Source organism: Bidens hawaiensis, unplaced genomic scaffold (assembly GCF_021521415.1).
Source record: "Bidens hawaiensis isolate Kalapana, Puna unplaced genomic scaffold, B.hawaiensis_p1.1 tig00007310_1, whole genome shotgun sequence".
NCBI lineage: Eukaryota > Viridiplantae > Streptophyta > Magnoliopsida > Asterales > Asteraceae > Bidens > Bidens hawaiensis.
The window spans coordinates 349,567-369,483 of NW_027491507.1; the positions used below are offsets into that span (position 1 = coordinate 349,567).

At 37.1% G+C, this 19,917-nt stretch overlaps 1 protein-coding gene across 1 annotated transcript; it reads right to left on the bottom strand.

The window, feature by feature from the left end:
* Window positions 1-383: 383 nt before the first annotated feature.
* On the bottom strand, window positions 384-2,169 carry LOC143634973 (G-type lectin S-receptor-like serine/threonine-protein kinase At1g34300). Its single transcript, XM_077102908.1, has 2 exons — window positions 1,894-2,169; window positions 384-1,825 (listed from the first exon to the last, which is right to left on the bottom strand). The coding sequence occupies exons 1-2, from the start codon at window positions 1,949-1,951 to the stop codon at window positions 609-611; spliced, it is 1,275 nt and encodes a 424-aa protein (XP_076959023.1). The 5' UTR covers window positions 1,952-2,169; the 3' UTR covers window positions 384-608.
* Window positions 2,170-19,917: the final 17,748 nt, after the last annotated feature.

Sequence of the window (19,917 nt, forward strand, 5' to 3'; positions counted from 1 at the left end):
ATAAACGAAATAACTGTAGAAATTAATTAAGATAAGATTTTAGGGAAATTGAAAAATAAGTGGGACTTGAGAATAGGCATTTGGAGGCATATTCCCCTCTTTTCTAAGCATTTCTAATAATAAGTGGGACCATAAACGATCATTACGAACCGGCTGAGCTCAGCTTGCTTTCTAACTGAACCTACCTGGCTCGGTTCAATTTCAAACCGAGCTATATCGACCAAGCTTTTTCCAAGCTAAATCCGAGCGCATCGAGCGAGTTTTGAGCCACAAACTTTTTAAACAACCCTAGATTTAAGTAGTTTAACCGTAAAAAGAAAGCAAACTATAAACCTAAAATGCAACTTACCCATGATAAGTGTTTTATTTATAAAAAAAACTTCCATTTTTCTTTTTTCCATATCGTTATTCGCATGCCATTATAATCTCAAACCTGATCATAAGAGGTCTCTATGATCACACATGATTTTTTGTTATTCTTTTTTATAATTACAACTACATGTGCTCTTGTTAATGTACTGAAAGATATATATAATATATTACACATATATTCAAATAAGTAGTTCAATATACAACTTAGCCATGAGTAGCAGCATCACTCCTAATGATTACACCGATGCCATTGTGATCTCATGTCTATTCATTATTGGTGTCCCTGTAACCACCGTAGATTTGGTGACCACGTCAGATGACGACCAATTAGAACCACCGACATTCCACGCGATCCTAGCCAGAGAGTCACCTGCCTCATTCACCCCTAAAAACAAATGCGAAAAAGGATTTGAAGGTTCCGGAACCTCTAACGCACCTTCCAACATTTTCACAACGATGCTCATCACCGGCCTCGTTTCTGGCCTGTATTGAACACAACAAAGAGCTACCTTAACCATCCTCTCCACAACTTCTTCATCCTTGTTTTCGATCCCACAAACTATCATCAAATCCTTCATTTGCTTCTTCTCGTATTTGCCCCATGCCCAAATCGGGAACCATTGTTGGCTATCACCTAGAGTCACATCCATGTTCCTCCTCCTTCCGATGATCTCAAAAAGCAGCATACCGTAACTATAGACATCACACTTGTGTGTAACTGGAAGAGGCATCCAGAGCTCAGGAGCAGCATAGCCCGGGGTACCTCGTCCCCCTGTCATGGTTATATGTGTGTTATCCCTGTTACAAAGTTTGGCCAAACCGAAATCAGCTACTTTCGCACAAAAGTTTGAATCCAGGAGTATGTTCCCTGGTTTGATATCATAGTGAACTATTCTTTGTGGGCATTCTTCATGCAAGTATGCGATGCCTCTCCCAGTTCCCAATGCAATCTCATTGAGCTTCTCAAACCCTATCACATCACTTTTGTTGGCTTTGAACAAATGATAGTCCAAAGAACCATTGACCATGAACTCATAAACTAGAGCTCTTAAACTGGACTCAAAGCAAAACCCGTAAAGCTTAACAAGGTTATAGTGGTGGGTCCGTCCCATAGTGCTCACTTCGGCCATGAATTGTTCCTCAATCTTCTTGTCTGAGGTCCCATAAAGCACTTTTATGGCAGCGGTCGTGCCGTTGCTAAAGATTCCCTTGTAAACTGTCCCGAACCCGCCTGCACCCAACACAATGGTGAAGTTATCTGTGGCTAGTCTTAGTTGTTGGGCGGTGAACCGAATGGGTTTTTCTCTTTCCATGTCATCTAGGAACTTGACCATGGCGAGGGGAATAAAGCGAGAGTCATCATTGAATGGTTGCGTTTGCACTTGCACACTAGACCTTCTTTTGCTGAAATGTTTGCATACGCATATAACGATGCCTATCTTTACAGCAACAACTGCAAAAGAAAAAAACGTTAATAATTTATCAAGAAACTGGTGAAATTTATATCAGTAAAGAACTTACCAACGAGAGCAACAGCAACAATGGCACCGTCGATACTACCGCTATCGTTGCTTGACATAATGTTCCGAAGATAAATCAGAGTCAAAACTCTTTTAAGGATTTAGATAAAGGGTTAAGGGTTTATTGATCATCTTCTTTAATTACAAGACATGTTCTTGGTGTTTTAAGTGTACTGTTAGTATTGAAGTTAGATTGAATTTAATGGCAAAAACGTTGAAGTTGTCAACAATTGGGACAATAACAAGGAAATATACTTTATGGTTTTGTTTTTATTAATATATGAAAACGCGTTTGATACATCAATTATGTAGACGGCAGAAATTGACATCCTTTACACAACTAAATGTCATTAACTACTCTGATCCATATTTTTTATAGTAGTTACTACTGAATGTATATTATATGATTTTAAAAACGTATCCCATAGATCGAGTAACTATACTATTTTATTAGAATTAAATTACATAGATAGTTGCCTTTAATAAGTCAAAACTATTAATTCAAAATTGTTTATCTAATTTGTCAAACACACATACACACAGGCAATATAGATTTTCCGCCCCCGGCCCACTTATCACCCTGTGTCGTCCATTTGTGGTTCACAGGGTGGTTTTGTAGCCCCTTATCACCCAAAACTCCTCCAATTTGTCACCCACTACACACACTTTGAGCTTAATTACCCGAGGGCTGAAGTGGGATTTTAACATCTAGAAAATATACAAACATTATCTCTAACAAAAATTCAAAAACTTTTATTGACAGTGATCTTGTTGGACAATTTGTGTAAAATAATAATGGGTAAATACCATAACAAGACAACATACTTTCTATTTTTTCTCATAAAAATTCTTCAACAACTTTTTGTATGTTAAAGTCCATTCACACTTTAATTTTAAACAAAAAAGTGAGACAAATTATATAATTTTTTTTTAATTTATGTGGCGTATATCTAGTATATATTAGTGTGTATGCTCTCGTTGCATTATGGTGTAGAAAGGTTTATGTCCATTAACATTATTTGAAGAAGTTACAGACAATTCTTTACGGTATATTATATATTTCGTGTATCATATAAAGTGAAAATGAATTTATATAATGTTTATTAAAGAATAAGAATAAAATAATTGATGATGGCTAGTATCTCACCGTGTTTGGATTCTTCAGTGTATTTGATGATGGTTTTTTTAAGGAAAAATACCTAAAGTAGCACTTAAATAGGGAGAGATTCCAACTTTATTTTCATCGTATTCTTTTTTCTAGCTTTGTCACTCTTCTATCGCATCGTCAACAATGTGTTAGGTTGTCCTACCGATAAGTTGACAAACCAATAGCACCAAAACTCGTGGCCGGAAACACATCAACCCGACGTGCATGTTAAACACCTTATCTCCTCATCCCCGATGTGTTATGGCGTTCAATATCTCCTCGACGACACTGTGTTACCAAATAAATGCATCACCGGCGATGCATTTCATTTGCTAATGCAGGGTCTCCAGCATGTTAACGTAATGTGTCTTCAGCAACACGTTAGTGTAAAACACATCGTTAACTACCTATGTTTACCTCCAACAAGTCGTGGCAGTCAAGATTTGCTAGAAAACCCGCCATCCCAACACTATATTAGATTAGATTAGATTCTTATTTAGTTAGATTAAAAGCTTAGTTATTGATAATGCTCATAACTTAGTGATCTTGACTTCCATTTCTTAAGTCAAGATCATTATGTTATGAGCATTATCAATAAGAAAACTTCTAACCTAAGTAAATAAGCATCTAATCTAGTGTTGGGACGATGGGTTTTCTAGCAAATCATGACTGCAACGACGCACTATGTTAACATGTGTTTTACATCTAAATATAGGTACTTAACGACGTGTTTTACACTAATGCGTCGTCGGAGACGCACTACGTTAACAAGTCGGAAACACTTCGTTAGAAAATGAATGCATCTCCGACGATGCATTATTTTCTAGTAACACAACGCCATTGGTGAGAAAATGGTTGTCCGATTTGGCAGTCTAGCATTGATAATTAGATACCGAATGGCAATAACACATCGGGGACGAGGGGATAAGGTATTTAACACGTCAGGGATGATGTTTTTCCAGCCACGCGTCTTGTTTTGATTGGTTTGTTAACTCATAGGTGGGAAAATCTAAAACATCGCCGAGGATGCAATAGAAGAGGGACAAAGCTGGAAATACAAATTTGAGGGGATGAACTTGGAATCTCTCTATATTTATGAACCATTTTGGGAATTTCCCTTTTTTTAACTACTGGCTTTTTGTAACATCTCCAAACTTATGGGTTAAAATTGTCAGCAATGAAAGATAAGGTACTAAAATGAAAATTCTGGAAATTCGTACCCATCGCGCTACGCGATGGATCAGGAAGCAACCCATCGCGTTACGTGATGGGTATCTCACAACACCCCCAAATGGCGGTGTCGCGCTATGCGACTGCCTAAACTTAAGGGTCATCGCGCACCAGTTTAAGTAATCGTGACACATGGCAAGCCTACATGTCGATACATCAAGCCTAGTGGGCAACGTCGCGCTATGCGACGGCCAACCCAATCCTTCACCGCGTTACGTGAACAAATATAAATATCAGAGGCGGTGAATAAGTCCATCGCACTATGGAGCGTGTTTGTACTCCATCGCGATAATAAGCCCTATAAATAGGGTGACCGGGCTCTGCATCTTGGCATCCCAAATCATTTCACACTCACTTTACCTCAAACTTCGTGCGTTGATCTCGACGTACCGACGTTTTCGTTTCTCGAAGTGCGTGCGAATAGTAGAATGTTGGGCTAGTATTAGTATGGGTTGTACTTAGTTTTGGGCTTATATTGTAAACTGAGATCTCTTGGATCTCGGTGGGCTTTTGGGTTGTGTTGGGCTTAGGTGTAGTGCCTATATAAACTATGTATCTAGGTTTATCATAGATTGGCCTTTCATAACATAGTGAACGAGATATTAGTGTAACTATTGTGCTTAAGAATCAGACGTAATATACGTGTGTTTTAAAGCAGTTTGTTTGTGTTTCTTCATGTGATTGATTGCATAACATTGAATCATCTCTTGTTACTTTCCGCATAACAACGAGATCGTTTGATATCACATTAAAAGATCCGTTTAAAGGACTTACAATTGGTATCAGAGCCTATTGACCTATTCTAGGCTCGGTTACGGTGATATCATTGATTCAATAGGTAGTTTTTGGTTCTTAAGTGTTTGAAGATTTCTAGAAATTGAAGAACAATTGTTCTTCGTGTTTTTCGGGGTTGTTGAGATAACTTGGGGAAGGATCTGATTTGATTTAGGCTTTACATTCAAATCCCAGAGTTTTCGGGATTTATTTTGTTACCAAAGACACCTGGTCAAAGCCTCATTGGGATTCTTGGAAGTTCTCAGGAAGATTTCATCGTTTTCGGCCACAATCTTATCGTTTTCGGCGAAACTTGTTTGTTCTCGGCAGAATTCAGGGGTTCTCAGTGGATTCCGATAGTTTTCGGTGATTTTGGATAGTTCTCGGTCGAAGTTTAGTGTTTTTTGTTGACTTTTAGCTGTTCTCGGTCAACCAAACGAGTTTTCGGTTGACTTTCTTTGTTCTCGGCCAACGAAAGTTTTCGGCTAGAGATAAATCTGGGCCTGATCTTATTGGGCTTTAGGATATCTGATATATTATTTGAAGTTAACTAGACTATTATTTACCTAATCAAAATGGACCAAATAACCAATAGCTCAACAAATGTTGCACTGCATCAAGAACTGGACTACGTGATTGGAACTACTACTCGTGTACCCCATCTGCTGCCTCATGAGGGGTTTGCCGAGTGGAAGTTTAGGTTTGAAAACTATGTGAAAATAAAAGATGCCAAGATTTGGAGAAGTATTGTCCAAGGCCCTCAAGCTATCACGTATCAACGTGAAAAATCTGAAGAAGTTGTTGTGAAGCCTGTTAAACTGTATGATGATGCAGACTTTGAAAAGGTTGAAAAGGACGTCAAGGCACTTGCTACTTTAATCATGGCACTTTCACCCGAAATTTCCTTGGGATTTAGAGAATTACAGTCTGCTAAGGCATTGTGGGAAGCCCTGATAGAAGTGTATGAGGGTAATGAGGACATGAGGAGAAATCGTCAAGATCTCTTGCGAGAGAAGTTCAATATGTTTAATCATGTTATGGGAGAATCTTTGGAAACACAGCTGCAGAGATTCATGTCCCTAGTGACTGAGATGAGATATGCTAATATTAATCTGACCACTGCTGAAACAAACAATAAACTGGTTACTTCCCTGCCTAAAATCTAGGGTATGAATGTTGTGGTGATTAAGAAGACGAAGGATCTCAACAGGCTAACTCTGTCAGAAGTCATGGCGATCTTCAAGGCTTGTGACATGGATGATAAGCAGCGTGTAACAAACCATGTAAACTCGTACAATGCGGCCGGCTATAGTGCTGCTTCTAACAATGCACTCATCTCGCAAGACAACTTCTCAATGTTTAAGTCTTCTCAAGGCCGGGCAGTACACTCCACAGTATCAGCCTTAGAACAATTTTTCCATGTAAAATCTGCTCAGGGTCAATTCTCACAGGCACCACCATAACCAACTCATGTGTTCTTTCCTCAACTTGCTCAACCATCTGCTTCTGCTGTTGAGCCCCAGTCATCTGCTGCCTCTTCCAGTTAGTCTCCCAGACAGATTCCCTCTATTTCAAAGGAGACTCAGGAAAACATTGCCTTAATGGCAGGGTTCATGAATTGCTACAACGCCTTTCTTACTGGAGATCTGGTTCAACCAGTTGTAGCTGCCGAGTTGGATCAAATTCATCCTGATGATGTAGAGGAAATGGACATCTCTTCAAAAATCGCCATGACAGTGTTTCGCTCAAAGAAATATACTAAGAGAACAAGCAGAAACAATTGGAATGTGCTAGCAAATCAGAAGGTGGGATATAACAAAGATACTCTGAGGTGCTACAACTATCACGAGCCGGGTCATTTTGCTCGTAAATGCAATAACCCAGCTAGGATGGAAACAGAGAAAAAGGCAATGGTTCCAGTGAGAAATTCAAGAGGAGAAAATGCTGCAGGTGCTGGTGAAGGTAAGAGAGGTTTAGTAACTCAACAATTCTCTTGGAATGATCAGATGACAGCTCTCAGCATCAATAATCAGACTGCAGACTTTGCTCGAATTGAAGTCACTGAAGAAGAGAATGTTGTTGAGGAACAAGTAAAGGAACTTCAATTTCCTTTCATGGCCTTCACTTCTTCCAGCTTATCCTAGGTAAGTTCCCAATTATATTCTCAAGCTTTTGTTAATAAAGTAGATCAATACAAATCCCATAATAGTAACTTGCTTAGAGAAATGAAAGGAATAAAATATGAAAGTTTTACTCTTAAGAAGAATAAGAAAGCTTTCAAAGATAAAATTGAGGCACAGAAAAAATGATTTTTCTAAACTTCAATCTGATTTTAGCATAAAATGTTGGCACCACCTTGATGCCAAACAGAACATTGCTGAGTTAACTGCTGAATTGGAAGCCTCTAAGTTAGAGATTATCAATTTAACTAATAAATTTGATAGGGCTGAACTAGACTTTAAGAAATTCGAAGGCTCTAGTGTTGTTAACTCCATGATCGAAAATCAATTATGTGGAAAGAAAACGCTGGTAAGGGGAGAGGGTACAATGTTGTACCCCTCCCATATGTCACACCCCAACCTACGACGGAAATACCGGGGTAGACTGATTGTCACAGCTCTCAAGGTTACTATCATGCATTATTAAATGTGTCGATATCTATTAAATAAATTTCCAAATAACAATTATCCATACAAAATTCAAATACACAAGTATATATATCCATCAATTAACTATATATCTTATTAAGTTTTTCTTCTAGCATAAATCCTTAAGTGATCTTGTACTTCACATCAAACGAATACCTGCATATGCGTTGAAAATAATATAGTTTGTCAACACGAGGTTGAGTGAGCAACACACCAGTTCAAATTATAAATAAAAATATGTATTTGCAACACATATGCGAATAACAAAATAACCAAATGAGCAAGTATAACTGAGATGTCGAGAAGCACAAAGCTATAACGACTGGCGTATGATCATACTAGACTGAGATTATGTTGGACCTCTCCGAATGCGAAGCATACAAAGAAAATAAGCACATAAACAAGTAATGTATAAGTTGTTAACACATAAGACAAAGTTGCAGTTTTAAGTATAAGTATATAATGAGAAATATATTTACGCATATGTCCCCAAAACATGGAAAACAAGTAAAATAGGGGAATGTGATACTCACCTCGATAGACTCACAAAGGATGATTAAGAAAAAAGGAGAATACGGAAAAAGTCAAACGCGAACGTTAAATCCTAAAAGAACGAGAGTAACGCATACACTTAAGTAAAGATTTAAGATCGATTACAACAACTCGATAATCAATAATAAGTAAATATTATAATATTATATAAGGATTTATTATATAAATAATTATTTTGATTTATGAAAACATAACTTAAATATTATTTGTAGTTTTATAAAATTGGTTTACTTGATTTATATATTTATTAAAACATTAGTTTTTTAAATAATATAAAAGTAAAATACATCTTCAAAATTATTATTATTAGTTTTATAAACATATTATAGGTATATAAACATATATGCTTACATATGCATATATACACGAACGGAAACATGAGAAAAACAAATATTTATAAAGTCGGTTTCTATTAAAATAGTTTTTAATTAGTCCTTATTAATATTAATGTAGTTATTAATGGTTTTAAAAAGAATAATTACAATATTAGCCAAAAAATTCGGGGTGCAGGGGGTCGAACTCGCGACCTCCGCCCCCCACCGTTCCCTGCTTAGCCAACTGGTCTACACCAACACTTGCGTCAAAAACCCGAACCTAACCATTATAAACAGAAACAGACACCAACAAAAAGGAACATAAACCCTAACGAATCAATTTGATCAATCCCGTCATACTTAATCAAATTAACATTGGGGCTTTTGCTCGGAATCAAAGCGCGATCTAAAACATATAATCAATTACCTCTGAAAGTGATCGGAACTGGGTTAAGTCAAAGCTACAGTGGACAGCGAAGGTGATGTGAAGAACGAGTAATAAAACAGGTTTGATAATCTAATTAAATATAGGGTTTAAGTCGGCCACTAATTAAGGATTGTATACACGCAATTAATTGAAATAATATCAACGATTTCATGTACAATGGTTAAACGATTTGTCGGTTAGGTTAAAGATAGAATATGGATCAAGTTTGATATTATTAACTCATTTACAGTGTCGGTTAAGCTGAAATTGGTAATAACGCGTAATCTACAAGATCAATATATTAAATAAACGTGAATTACTCTCCAAGGAATCGTTAATCGGATTCGGATTCAAGGGATAAGAACATGGGTTGGGTTTGGTAAACGGGTATCCAGATTGATAATATGGGTTAGAAAGATATTTTTAATTTAAGTCCCTGGTGTTTGGGGATGGGTACGAGAATAGGTTAAAGTTTATATTTCAGGTTAAAAGTGCTAAAACCATAAAGATATAATTATAAATAATAAATTTTGATAATAATAAATTAATAATTAATTATTTAAACTCAATAAACGAAATGAAAATAACCCGAACGTTTAAACGAGTCGAGTGAAAGTATAAATCGAAACCCGAGTTGTTACAGTCTCCCCTACTTTAGGGAATTTCGTCCCGAAATTAAGGAATACTACAACAACACCGTAAAATTTTAAATATGATTTAAATCATAATACAGAACTTTAAATAGTAAAATAATGCTCCCAATGAAAATCAGATAAGGGCACTTATATATAGGATGTACCAGCGGCGTATCCACCATGTCCTTATCATCTTTACATTTGTACCGTTATCTCAACTGCTTTCGGTTCTATTTAATGACACACAATTATTCGGATTATGATTTACATGCGAGGACTTTGGTAATTATGTATGCATCCATAATTACTTAGATCGTCGGATGGTCCACATAACTCGTCCCATTGTGTGAGTTACAAAACGTTTAAGTAAAACATGATTTTTGAGGGAACAAAATTAAAGAGTTTTAGTTAGAAAATTACAAGTGTATAAAACAATTCCAAAAGTTGCGGTGGGATTTTATTAAGACATCGCAAAATATGAGTATTTGAAGAAGACATCACTTATGAAGGTAAATAAATAAGATAAGAGTAAATTTTAATAAACAGTCTATTGAAACAAAAATGACCTTTATTCATAAGATAGCTTATAAAAGATACATAGTTCAAGTGAGAAATAATCCAAAGCCATAAAGAGGCGTTACAATAATTAAGAAAAATACAAAATATTCAAGATAGATAAAGGGAACAGCAAGAGTCTTCACGGTCGCTGAGTATCTTAATTGACTTGACTTGAAGCACCATGAGGAGTTGCATGAGTAGGAGTGGTTGAGGTAGATTGACTTGGAACAGCTTGAATAGGTTTAGCTTGCATAGTAGGGGCTTGAGAAAGGTAGGCTTGGTACACTTGAGCTTGCGGATGCGGAGCTTGATAGAGTTGGGTTAAGTAAGGTTGACTTGAATTGATAGGAGGAGCTTTCAAGACATGAGTTGGTTGAGTTTGAACTTGGTGAGCATGGGTCAAGTAGTAGGGTGTGGTCACGGTTTGGGCTTGATGGACATGGATAAGTTAAGGGCACACATTACGAAAGTGGTTTGGGTCTCCACAATGATAGCAAGCACGAGTATTAGGAGCACCGGGTTGAGCATGTGAGGTGGCTTGTGCATTTGGCGGGATACGGCAAGTGTTAGCAAGGTGGCCATAAAGGTTGAATTTGGTACATAATCGGCAAGGGGTTTGGTGAGAGTGATGAAAGCTACACTTGGCACATAAGGGATGAGGACCAAGGTAAGTCTTTTTGTTTGGGGCAGTTTGGTCTTGGTTATGAGGAGGTTGGTTATTGGGTTGATTAATGGCATAGGCTTTACGCTTGTTGTTGTGGTTGTTGTTGCGGTGATTGTTGTTGTATGAAGGCTTAGTCTCAGCTTCAGCATCAATAGAGGAGTCGGTCTTAATCTTGTCGGGAGTAGGCTTGGAATCCTTGCGAGAAAAGGTTCCATCCCTAACATGACTATCAGTAAGAGAGGAATCTAGGTCCATCGCCTCACCAATGGTTAACGGGTCACGACTCATCACGGCACAACGGAAAAGGATCGGAAGACCGCGAATGTATTTCTGAATGCCGCGAGTCTCGGGGGTTACCAAATGGGGCACAATACGGCTAAGCTCGCGAAACCGATTGGAGTAGGTAGAGTTGTCTCCACTATCTTGCTTGAGTTCCCAAAAATCGGCTTCAAGTCTCTGCAGCTCATGTTCCGGGCAAAACTCTTTCTTCATTGCTTCCTTAAGTTCCTCCCAAGGCATGGATACAACCAAGTCAGACCCTTGGTCATTCCTCAGGGCATTCCACCATATGACAGCTCGACCCTCAAACTTGCTCGAGGCGAACTTAGTCCGTTTGGCGTCCGGACATTCACAGTGGATGAATATTTTCCATCTCTTCAAACCATTGCAGCAATTTGGTGGCGTTCTCCTCACCAAGAAAGGATGGGGGTTTAGTGCTCAGGAAGTTGCGGAAATCAGAATTGTTTGAAGCGGCCAAAGTAGAAGATCCATTGGAGTTGAGGCTTTGGATTTGAGTGATGATTGTGGACATTGCAGCAACAAATTCCTTTGTGATCCTAGCAGCCAAGCGGCGATCGCGTGAACCGGATGAACGTTGGTGACGACGGTTATTTCTTATTGACGACATTCTATAGGGATCAAAATGAGGATTTGTAAGATGAAGGATAAATTGAGGAAATCATAAGAATAGTAAAATGTTTAATTATGTGAAAACAATAATGTTGTCTTAAGAAGTGAGGGATTTGCACCACAAGATTAAATGTAAAGATTATAAGATGAGGGGGTACATTGCGTAAATAGTTGTTAAATGATGTAGTCAATAAGTTTAATGTGTGATGACTACATAAGGAGTTAAGTTAGTTTAAAATTTATTTGTTTTAGTTAAATTTAGATTAAACCAACGAAATATAAATTGTTTGTTGGCCTCCCATGCGCTTTCCATGGCAATTTGAATGGCCCAACGAAACTATCGTTTAAAAGTAACTGAGTTGGACATCCCATGAGCGTTACATGGCAATTTGACTGTCCCAACTAATTAACGAATTAACAATGCAATAAAGTTTTTCGGCCCAATGAGCGTTACATGGCGTTTTAACCGACCAAACTAAATAACGAACTATCAAAATAAAATTTGGGTAGTCGGAGTATCTTGTGAACCACCACGTTTGATTACTCCAACAAAAATATGAAAACAAGTTAAGAAATGGATAGTCGGGATTCCCGACTTACCACTTAAAATAACGTAAAACAATAATCGGAAGGTTACCGAATTTAAGCCACGAACCACCGTGAATTCGGTTTAAAAATATTGTAAGGAATGCAACCACTAATGTGGTCACGGTTGACAGCTTAGGGTATCGGTCATATGGCATTCATGGGTCTCGCTCGGGTCCATAGGGTTGAGTACTGTGGTCAGGTTATCACCCAGGTAAGGATTAACGTCTTACCTTTGGTTCTTGGAACCATTTTGCCAATGCCCAACTCACAGTTTCTCTCCCTTTTTCTTATGATAGGGACAATTCGATATAACCTAGTCCTAAGGAGAACGAGCGAAAACAACAGGTGGAAATTCTTAAGGAATTTCCCAAAAATAAAAGCAATCTACTTTTCGAAAAGTTTTCCTTGAATGTTGAGGCATAGCCTCGGAGTTTGTGTGTGTGTGAATAACAATAACTAATAAATAATCAATAAATAATTATCTAAGAAAGCTGTAAACAATTTAATTTAAACACATAAAGGTAAACCAAATAGGCACGTATAAGGTTCCTAAACATGTGTGTAGGCAATTTCTAACGACCTATCTTAAACCTTCGGCTCTGATACCAATCTGTCACACCCCAACCTACGGCGGAAATGCCGGGGCGGACTGATTGTCACAGCTCTCAAGGTTACTATCATGCATTATTAAATGTGTCGATATCTATTAAATTATTTTCAAATAACAATTATCCATACAAAATTCAAATACACAAGTACATATATCCATCAATTAACTATATATCTTATTAAGTGTTTCTTCTAACATAAATCCTTAAGTGATCTTGTATTTCACATCAAATGAATACCTGCATATGCGTAGAAAATAATATAGTTTGTCAACACAAGGTTGAGTGAGCAACACACCAGTTCAAAGTATAAATAAAAATATGTATTTGCAACAAGTCATATGCGAATGACAAAATAACCAAATGAGCAAGTATAACTGAGATGTCGAGAAGCACACAGCAATAACGACTGGCGTATGATCATACTAGACTGAGATTATGTTGGACCTCTCCGAATGCGAAGCATACAAAGCAAGTAAGCACATAAACAAGTAAGGTATAAGTTGTTAACACATAAGACAAAGTTGCAGTTTTAAGTATAAGTATATAATGAGAAATATATTTACGCATATGTCCCCAAAACATGGAAAACAAGTAAAATAGGGGAATGTGGTACTCACCTCGATATACGAACAAAGGATGATTAAGAAAAAAATGAGAAGACGGAAAAAGTCAAACGCGTACGTTAAATCCTAAAGAACGAGAGTAACGGATACACTTAAGTAAAGATTTAAGATCGATTACAACAACTCGATAATCAATAATAAGTAAATATTATAATATTATATAAGGATTTATTATATAAAATAATTATTTTGATTTATGAAAACATAACTTAAATATTATTTGTAGTTTTATAAAATTGGTTTACTTGATTTATATATTTATTAAAACATTAGTTTTTTAAATAATATAAAAGTAAAATACATCTTCAAAATTATTATTATTAGTTTTATAAACATATTATAGGTATATAAACATATATGCTTACATATGCGTATATACACGAACGAAAACGTGAGAAAAACAAATATTTATAAAGTCGGTTTCTATTAAAATAGTTTTTAATTAGTCCTTATTAATATTAATGTAATTATTAATGGTTTTAAAAAGAATAATAACAATATTAGCCAAAAAAGTCGGGGTGCAGGGGGTCGAACTCGCGACCTCCGCCCCCCACCGTTCCCTGCTTAGCCAACTGGTCTACACCAACACTTGCGTCAAAAACCCGAACCTAACCATTATAAACAGAAACAGACACCAACAAAAAGGAACATAAACCCTAACGAATCAATTTGATCAATCCCGTCATACTTAATCAAATTAACATTGGGGCTTTTGCTCGGAATCAAAGCGCGATCTAAAACATATAATCAATTACCTCTGAAAGTGATCGGAACTGGGTTAAGTCGAAGCTACAGTGGACGGAGAAGGTGATGTGAAGAACGAGTAATAAAACAGTTTTGATAATCTACTTAAATATAAGGTTTAAGTCGGCCACTAATTAAGGATTGTATACACGCAATTAATTGAAATAATATCAACGATTTCGTGTACAATGGTTAAACGATTTGTCGGTTAGGTTAAAGATAGAAAACGGATCAAGTTTGATATTATTAACTCATTTACAGTGTCGGTTAAGCTGAAATTGTTAATAACACGTAATCTACAAGATCAATATATTAAATAAACATGAATTACTCTCCAAGGAATCGTTAATCGGATTCGGATTCAAGGGATAAGAACATGGGTCGGGTTTGGTAAACGGGTATCCAGATTGATGATATGGGTTAGAAAGATATTTTTAATTTAAGTCCCTGGTGTTTGGGGATGGGTACGAGAATAGGTTAAAGTTTATATTTCGGGTTAAAAGTGCCAAAACCATAAAGATATAATTATAAATAATAAATTTTGATAATAATAAATTAATAATTAATTTAAACTCAATAAACGAAATGAAAATAACCCGAACGTTTAAACGAGTCGAGTGAAAGTATAAATCGAAACCCGAGTTGTTACACCATACAACGAGAATTACACTAGTCTTCCTCTTACCAAAGAGCATGAAGAAAGGGTAAAAACCATGCAATATGGTAAAAGCAATGAAAATGACAAATATGCTCCTGGTTCAGTAAAAGCTACTGAATCAACCTCAGGGGTGAATGATACTAATGTGTTTAGTTCACGTGCAGATGAAGTAATTTTCGAGGATTGGATTGATGAGGATGATGATTTGCCTATTTTGAATAATAAAGACATTAGTTCTCATATTTCTTTAAAATTACCTACTTTGAATTCTATGACTTCAAATGTTTGTGTGGACTCTATTTCTAAGAGCAAAGACAATTGTGTGGTTGATTCCTCTAAAACTTTGAAATCTAGTGGTGTGTCTTTGAATAAATGTGATAAAAGGAAGAATTCTCATAAATATTCATCACCTATGTTTGTTAAAGAAGGAAGTCCAAATGGTCAAAATTGTGATTAACCAAGCAATAAGTAAGGTGGCAAACGCCAAGTAAATCAAACTAGCTCACACAACAGGTCCAGACCAGGAGTAGACCACAATGAATTCCATATAAAACGTCAAACATGTTTCACTTGTGGCCTTCCTGGTCATATTGCTAGAAACTGTCCACACCGTCCATATGTCCCATATTATGGATATTATCAGAGGTATATGGCTCGAAATAGCCATCAAAGAGAATTAAGGTATTATAAGGCAAATCCCTTTGACGGTGTCTGAAAAAGAAACAAAGTTGATAGGTTTAGTCCTCATCAGACCAAGCCTAACACGTTTCAAAAAAGTGATAGAAATTGTGCTTTGGTCTCAAGAACCAACTCGGTTTCTGTACAGAAACAAATTAGGAAGAAAAATTCATCTGTGTCTACCGCTCGCAAACCAGAGACTAAGCCATCCATTCATACAAACAACAGTAAATTTTCTATAACTAGATTTGAATGGTTGCCTAAATCTCCGAGGATCAATCTATCAAATTCTATATTAGATAACTGGGAAGACATGTCATGGCAACCCGTGACAGTTTAGATGAATCAGGTTCACCTAGTGTTATATGGACTGAGTACCAAAAACTAACTGATCTCGCACATTGTGCAGGAACAACTATGATGGAATATCATCAGACCTTTGTATGTTGATAGTGGCTGTCCAGGCACATGACAGGAGACATCTCCCAACTACAGGACATTCAAATCTTTAATGGTGGGTATGTTTCCTTTGCGGGAGGAGAGAAAAGGAAGATTACGTAGAAGGGTACTGTAAGTAATGGTGTTCTAAAGTTTAAAATGTTAATTTTGTTCCTGAGTTAAAACACAGTCTGCTGAGCGTCTCGCGGATCTGTGATAAAGGGTTTTCAACCCATTTCACTAACAAAGAGTGTTTGATCTTAAAACCTGGTATCATCATAACAGGGGATTGGGTTCTTGTTCGATCACAGAGAAAAGATAATGCTTATGTGATCACTATGAACAAAAGTGTCAGAACATAATGCCATGCTTTGGGATCGTCATCTTGGTCATGCAAACATTAAAAATCTAAACCGTCTTGCTAAAAACGACTTGGTGCGTGGTTTACCTGTCAAAGATTTTGTTACTATTGAAAATGTGTGGCATCTGTCTTGGGTAACACAATCGTAAATCTCACAAGCCAAAACTTGTTAATACCATTTCATCAGTTTTTCAATTGTTACATACGGATCTGTTCGGTCCTGTTCATGTTTTGAGTCTTTCTCGCAGCTCTTATTGTCTTGTTATCACTGATGATTACTCACGTTTCACTTGGGTGTTTTTCTTGTCAAATAAGAATGAAACTGCAGAATTGATAAAACGCTTAGTGGTGCTTATTGAGAATCAGCTCAACTTGAAGCTGAAGGGTATTCGCTGTGACAACGACACGGAATTCAAGAATTCAACACTGAATTATATTTGTGCGAAAGGGGGTGCTTCGACAGTACAGTTTAGCTCGGACACCGCAACAACATGGTGTTGCTAAAAGGAGGAATAAAACTCTTATTGAGGCGGCAAGAACTATGTTGTGTGATTCAAAGTTGCCTTTGTTTTTCTGGGCTAAGGCTGTTAACACGGCCTGCTATGTTCAAAATCGAGTGCTGATCAACAAGTCTCTGATGAAGACTCCCTATGAGACTGTTTATGGTCACAAACCCACAGTTGCACATTTTCGGGCCTTTGGGTGTCCATGTACTCCGCTGAATCTTGAAACGACTCCAAAGTTTGGAGCAAAAGCTGATGATTGTTATTTTGTTGGATATGCTGGGCGTACCACCTACATAGTTTACAACAAGTCAACGAAGTAGATAGTGGAATCTTATGACGTGCGATGGTTAGAAGAAAATGAGACTGATGCTCGTGCCGGTCCTGACTGGCTATTTGATTATACTGAACTTTTCAAGCCCTTTATTGTATTTCCAGTTGTCGATACAGATATTTCAGGTGCCGGTGTTTCAAATTCCGTTGTTGAGGAAGAAGACTTACCTGCTGACTCTCACATGTCTCTAGTTCTAGGTATTGATCCTTCAGAATCACTGGATACCACTCAGCCGTTGTCAGACAATCAACAAGATTCATCAAAATTTTGAAGCACTCTATTCCCTAATGTCATACCTAATGAATACATTTCCAGTACCTCGTACTCACACAGTACGACGACATCTGGATGGAAGAACTTACTGAAATCCTTGAAGATCCATCAAAATTACCTTGTACCAGCTCTGATCTCGGACATTCAATTCCCACAAGAATTCAATGAAATCATCCAATTGATAATGTTATAGGTCCTATTGAAACAGGCGTGTCCACCAGATGTCAGACCGGACACATCAACAGCTGTTTATTTTTCTGTTTCATCTCTCAGATAGAGCCTAAGTCAGTGGAAATGGAACTACAGAAACCAAGCTGGGTGGATGCCATGCATGAGGAATTAAATTAGTTTGATAAACTCAAAGTTTGGAGATTGGTTGAGCTGCCAGTTAGAAAGAAAGGGTTAGGTACAAGATGGGTTTTCCGCAACAAGCAAGATGATACGGGTGTTATCGTTCGAAACAAAGCACGGCTCGTCGTTCGTGGTTTTCGTCAGGTTGGAGGCTTAGACTACACTGAAGTGTATGCTCTCATGGCTCGACTTGAGGCCATTCAGATTTTTCTGGCATATGCTTCCTACATGGGATTCACGGTTTATCAGATGGATGTGAAGACAACGTTTTTGTATGGAGAAGTCAAGGAGGAGATTTATGTGGATTAGCCACCAGGGTTTGTTAACTCAAAGAATCCAACTCATGTTTACAAGTTAGATAAAGCATTGTATGATCTTCATCAAGCACCACGGGCGTGGTATGCAACTTTGACGACTCATCTTTTGGGGCATGGCTACAAGAGAGGAACCATCGATCAGACTTTGTTCCTTAAAATTGTTAGGAAAGATTTGATCTTGGTTCAAATATATGTGGATGGCATCATCTTCGGGTCTACGGGTACTGCACTATGTTCTGAATTTGATGAAGTCATGAAAAAGAGATTTAAAATGAGTTCGTTGGGGGGGGGGGGGATATGACAATGTTTATGGGATTAAAGGTTCGTTGGAGTTCGACGGGAATTTTGTTGCATCAAGGAAAATGCGTTGAACACATGCTTGCAAAGTTTGAATTTCAAGATTCTAAGAGCGCAACAACTCCTATGGCGGAAAGACCACTTCTCTCTTTTGATCCTGAAGGGAATGCCGTAGATCAAACGTACTATTGTTCAATGATTGGATCCCTAATGTATCTCACCGCCAGTTGCCCTGACATCATGTTTGCTATCTGTCAATGCGCTTGTTTCAAGGCTAATCCTAAACTCTCTCATTTAAATGCTGTTAAACGTATTTTTAAATATCTAAAAGGGCAACCAAGTGGAGATGATATTGACAGGAAATCTACATCGGATGGATGCCAATTCTTGGGTGATTGACTCACTTCATGGCAGTGCAAGAAACAACAAACGATGTCCATTTCCACTACCGAGGCTGAATATGTTGTCGCGTCAGCTTGCTGCTCATAAGTTATCTAGATGAAACATCAATTACTGGATTACGGTTTGGAATTTCTTGACACCCCAATATTTTGTGATAATGATGCTGTTATTTCAATAGTTGAAAATAATGTTCAGCATTCAAAAACCAAGCATATCGACATTAAAATTCATATTCGTGACTGTTACGACCGTAAATTGATTCTTCTTGAGCAAGTTCACACTGATAATAATGCGACAAACTTATTTACAAAACCGATTGGAACAGCCAGATTTAATGTGATTGTGGAATTTCTTAAAATGCTTCGTTTCGATAATTGAGTCTTTTTGAGGTTAAATTTGTACATATATATTTTCATTTTCTTAAAAATTTTTATTTCAAATATTTAGGGGGATAAAATTCAAAAACGTGTGTGCGTGTTTTATTAAAAAAATAAAAAAAAATTAAATGTATCTTTACACTCTCTCTTAAAATTATGTCGGTTGCTCAAGTTTTAAGGACATATACTTGTATATGTTTGGTCCTGTCATCTACTTGTAGACATACAGGATATCCATTCACCTAAAGACTAATAGCAACTGGGGCGATTGTGGTGTGTTTTTGTTCTAATTATTTCGCATAAAATTATGTCGGTTACTCAAAGTTTGAGGGACATGTATTTCTATGTATGTTTGAACCTGTTATGTACTTATAGACATACGAGATAGCCATTTACCTGAAAACTAAAAGTGACTGGGGCAACTGAGTTTTAAATTGTCTTCTGTAATTCAATGGGAAGTGATATGATTATTCAGTTAAAAGTTTTGTAGAAGCTTTAAGTAATTTCAAATGAAAATCAATCCAACCTTTGGAAAATGATAGTAAAATTGATTCTGTTTGCCTAACGTGTAAAGTTAATAGGCTTAAAAATTGATTTGTGTGGTAGCTTTCC

Coding starts and splice junctions, on each gene's coding strand:
- LOC143634973 (XM_077102908.1), bottom strand. CDS start 1,951: ATGTCAAGCAACGATAGCGGTAGTATCGACGGTGCCATTGTTGCTGTT. Junction 1,826..1,893: donor TGTTGCTGTTGCTCTCGTTG/GTAAGTTCTTTA, acceptor TTTCTTTTGCAG/TTGTTGCTGTAAAGATAGGC.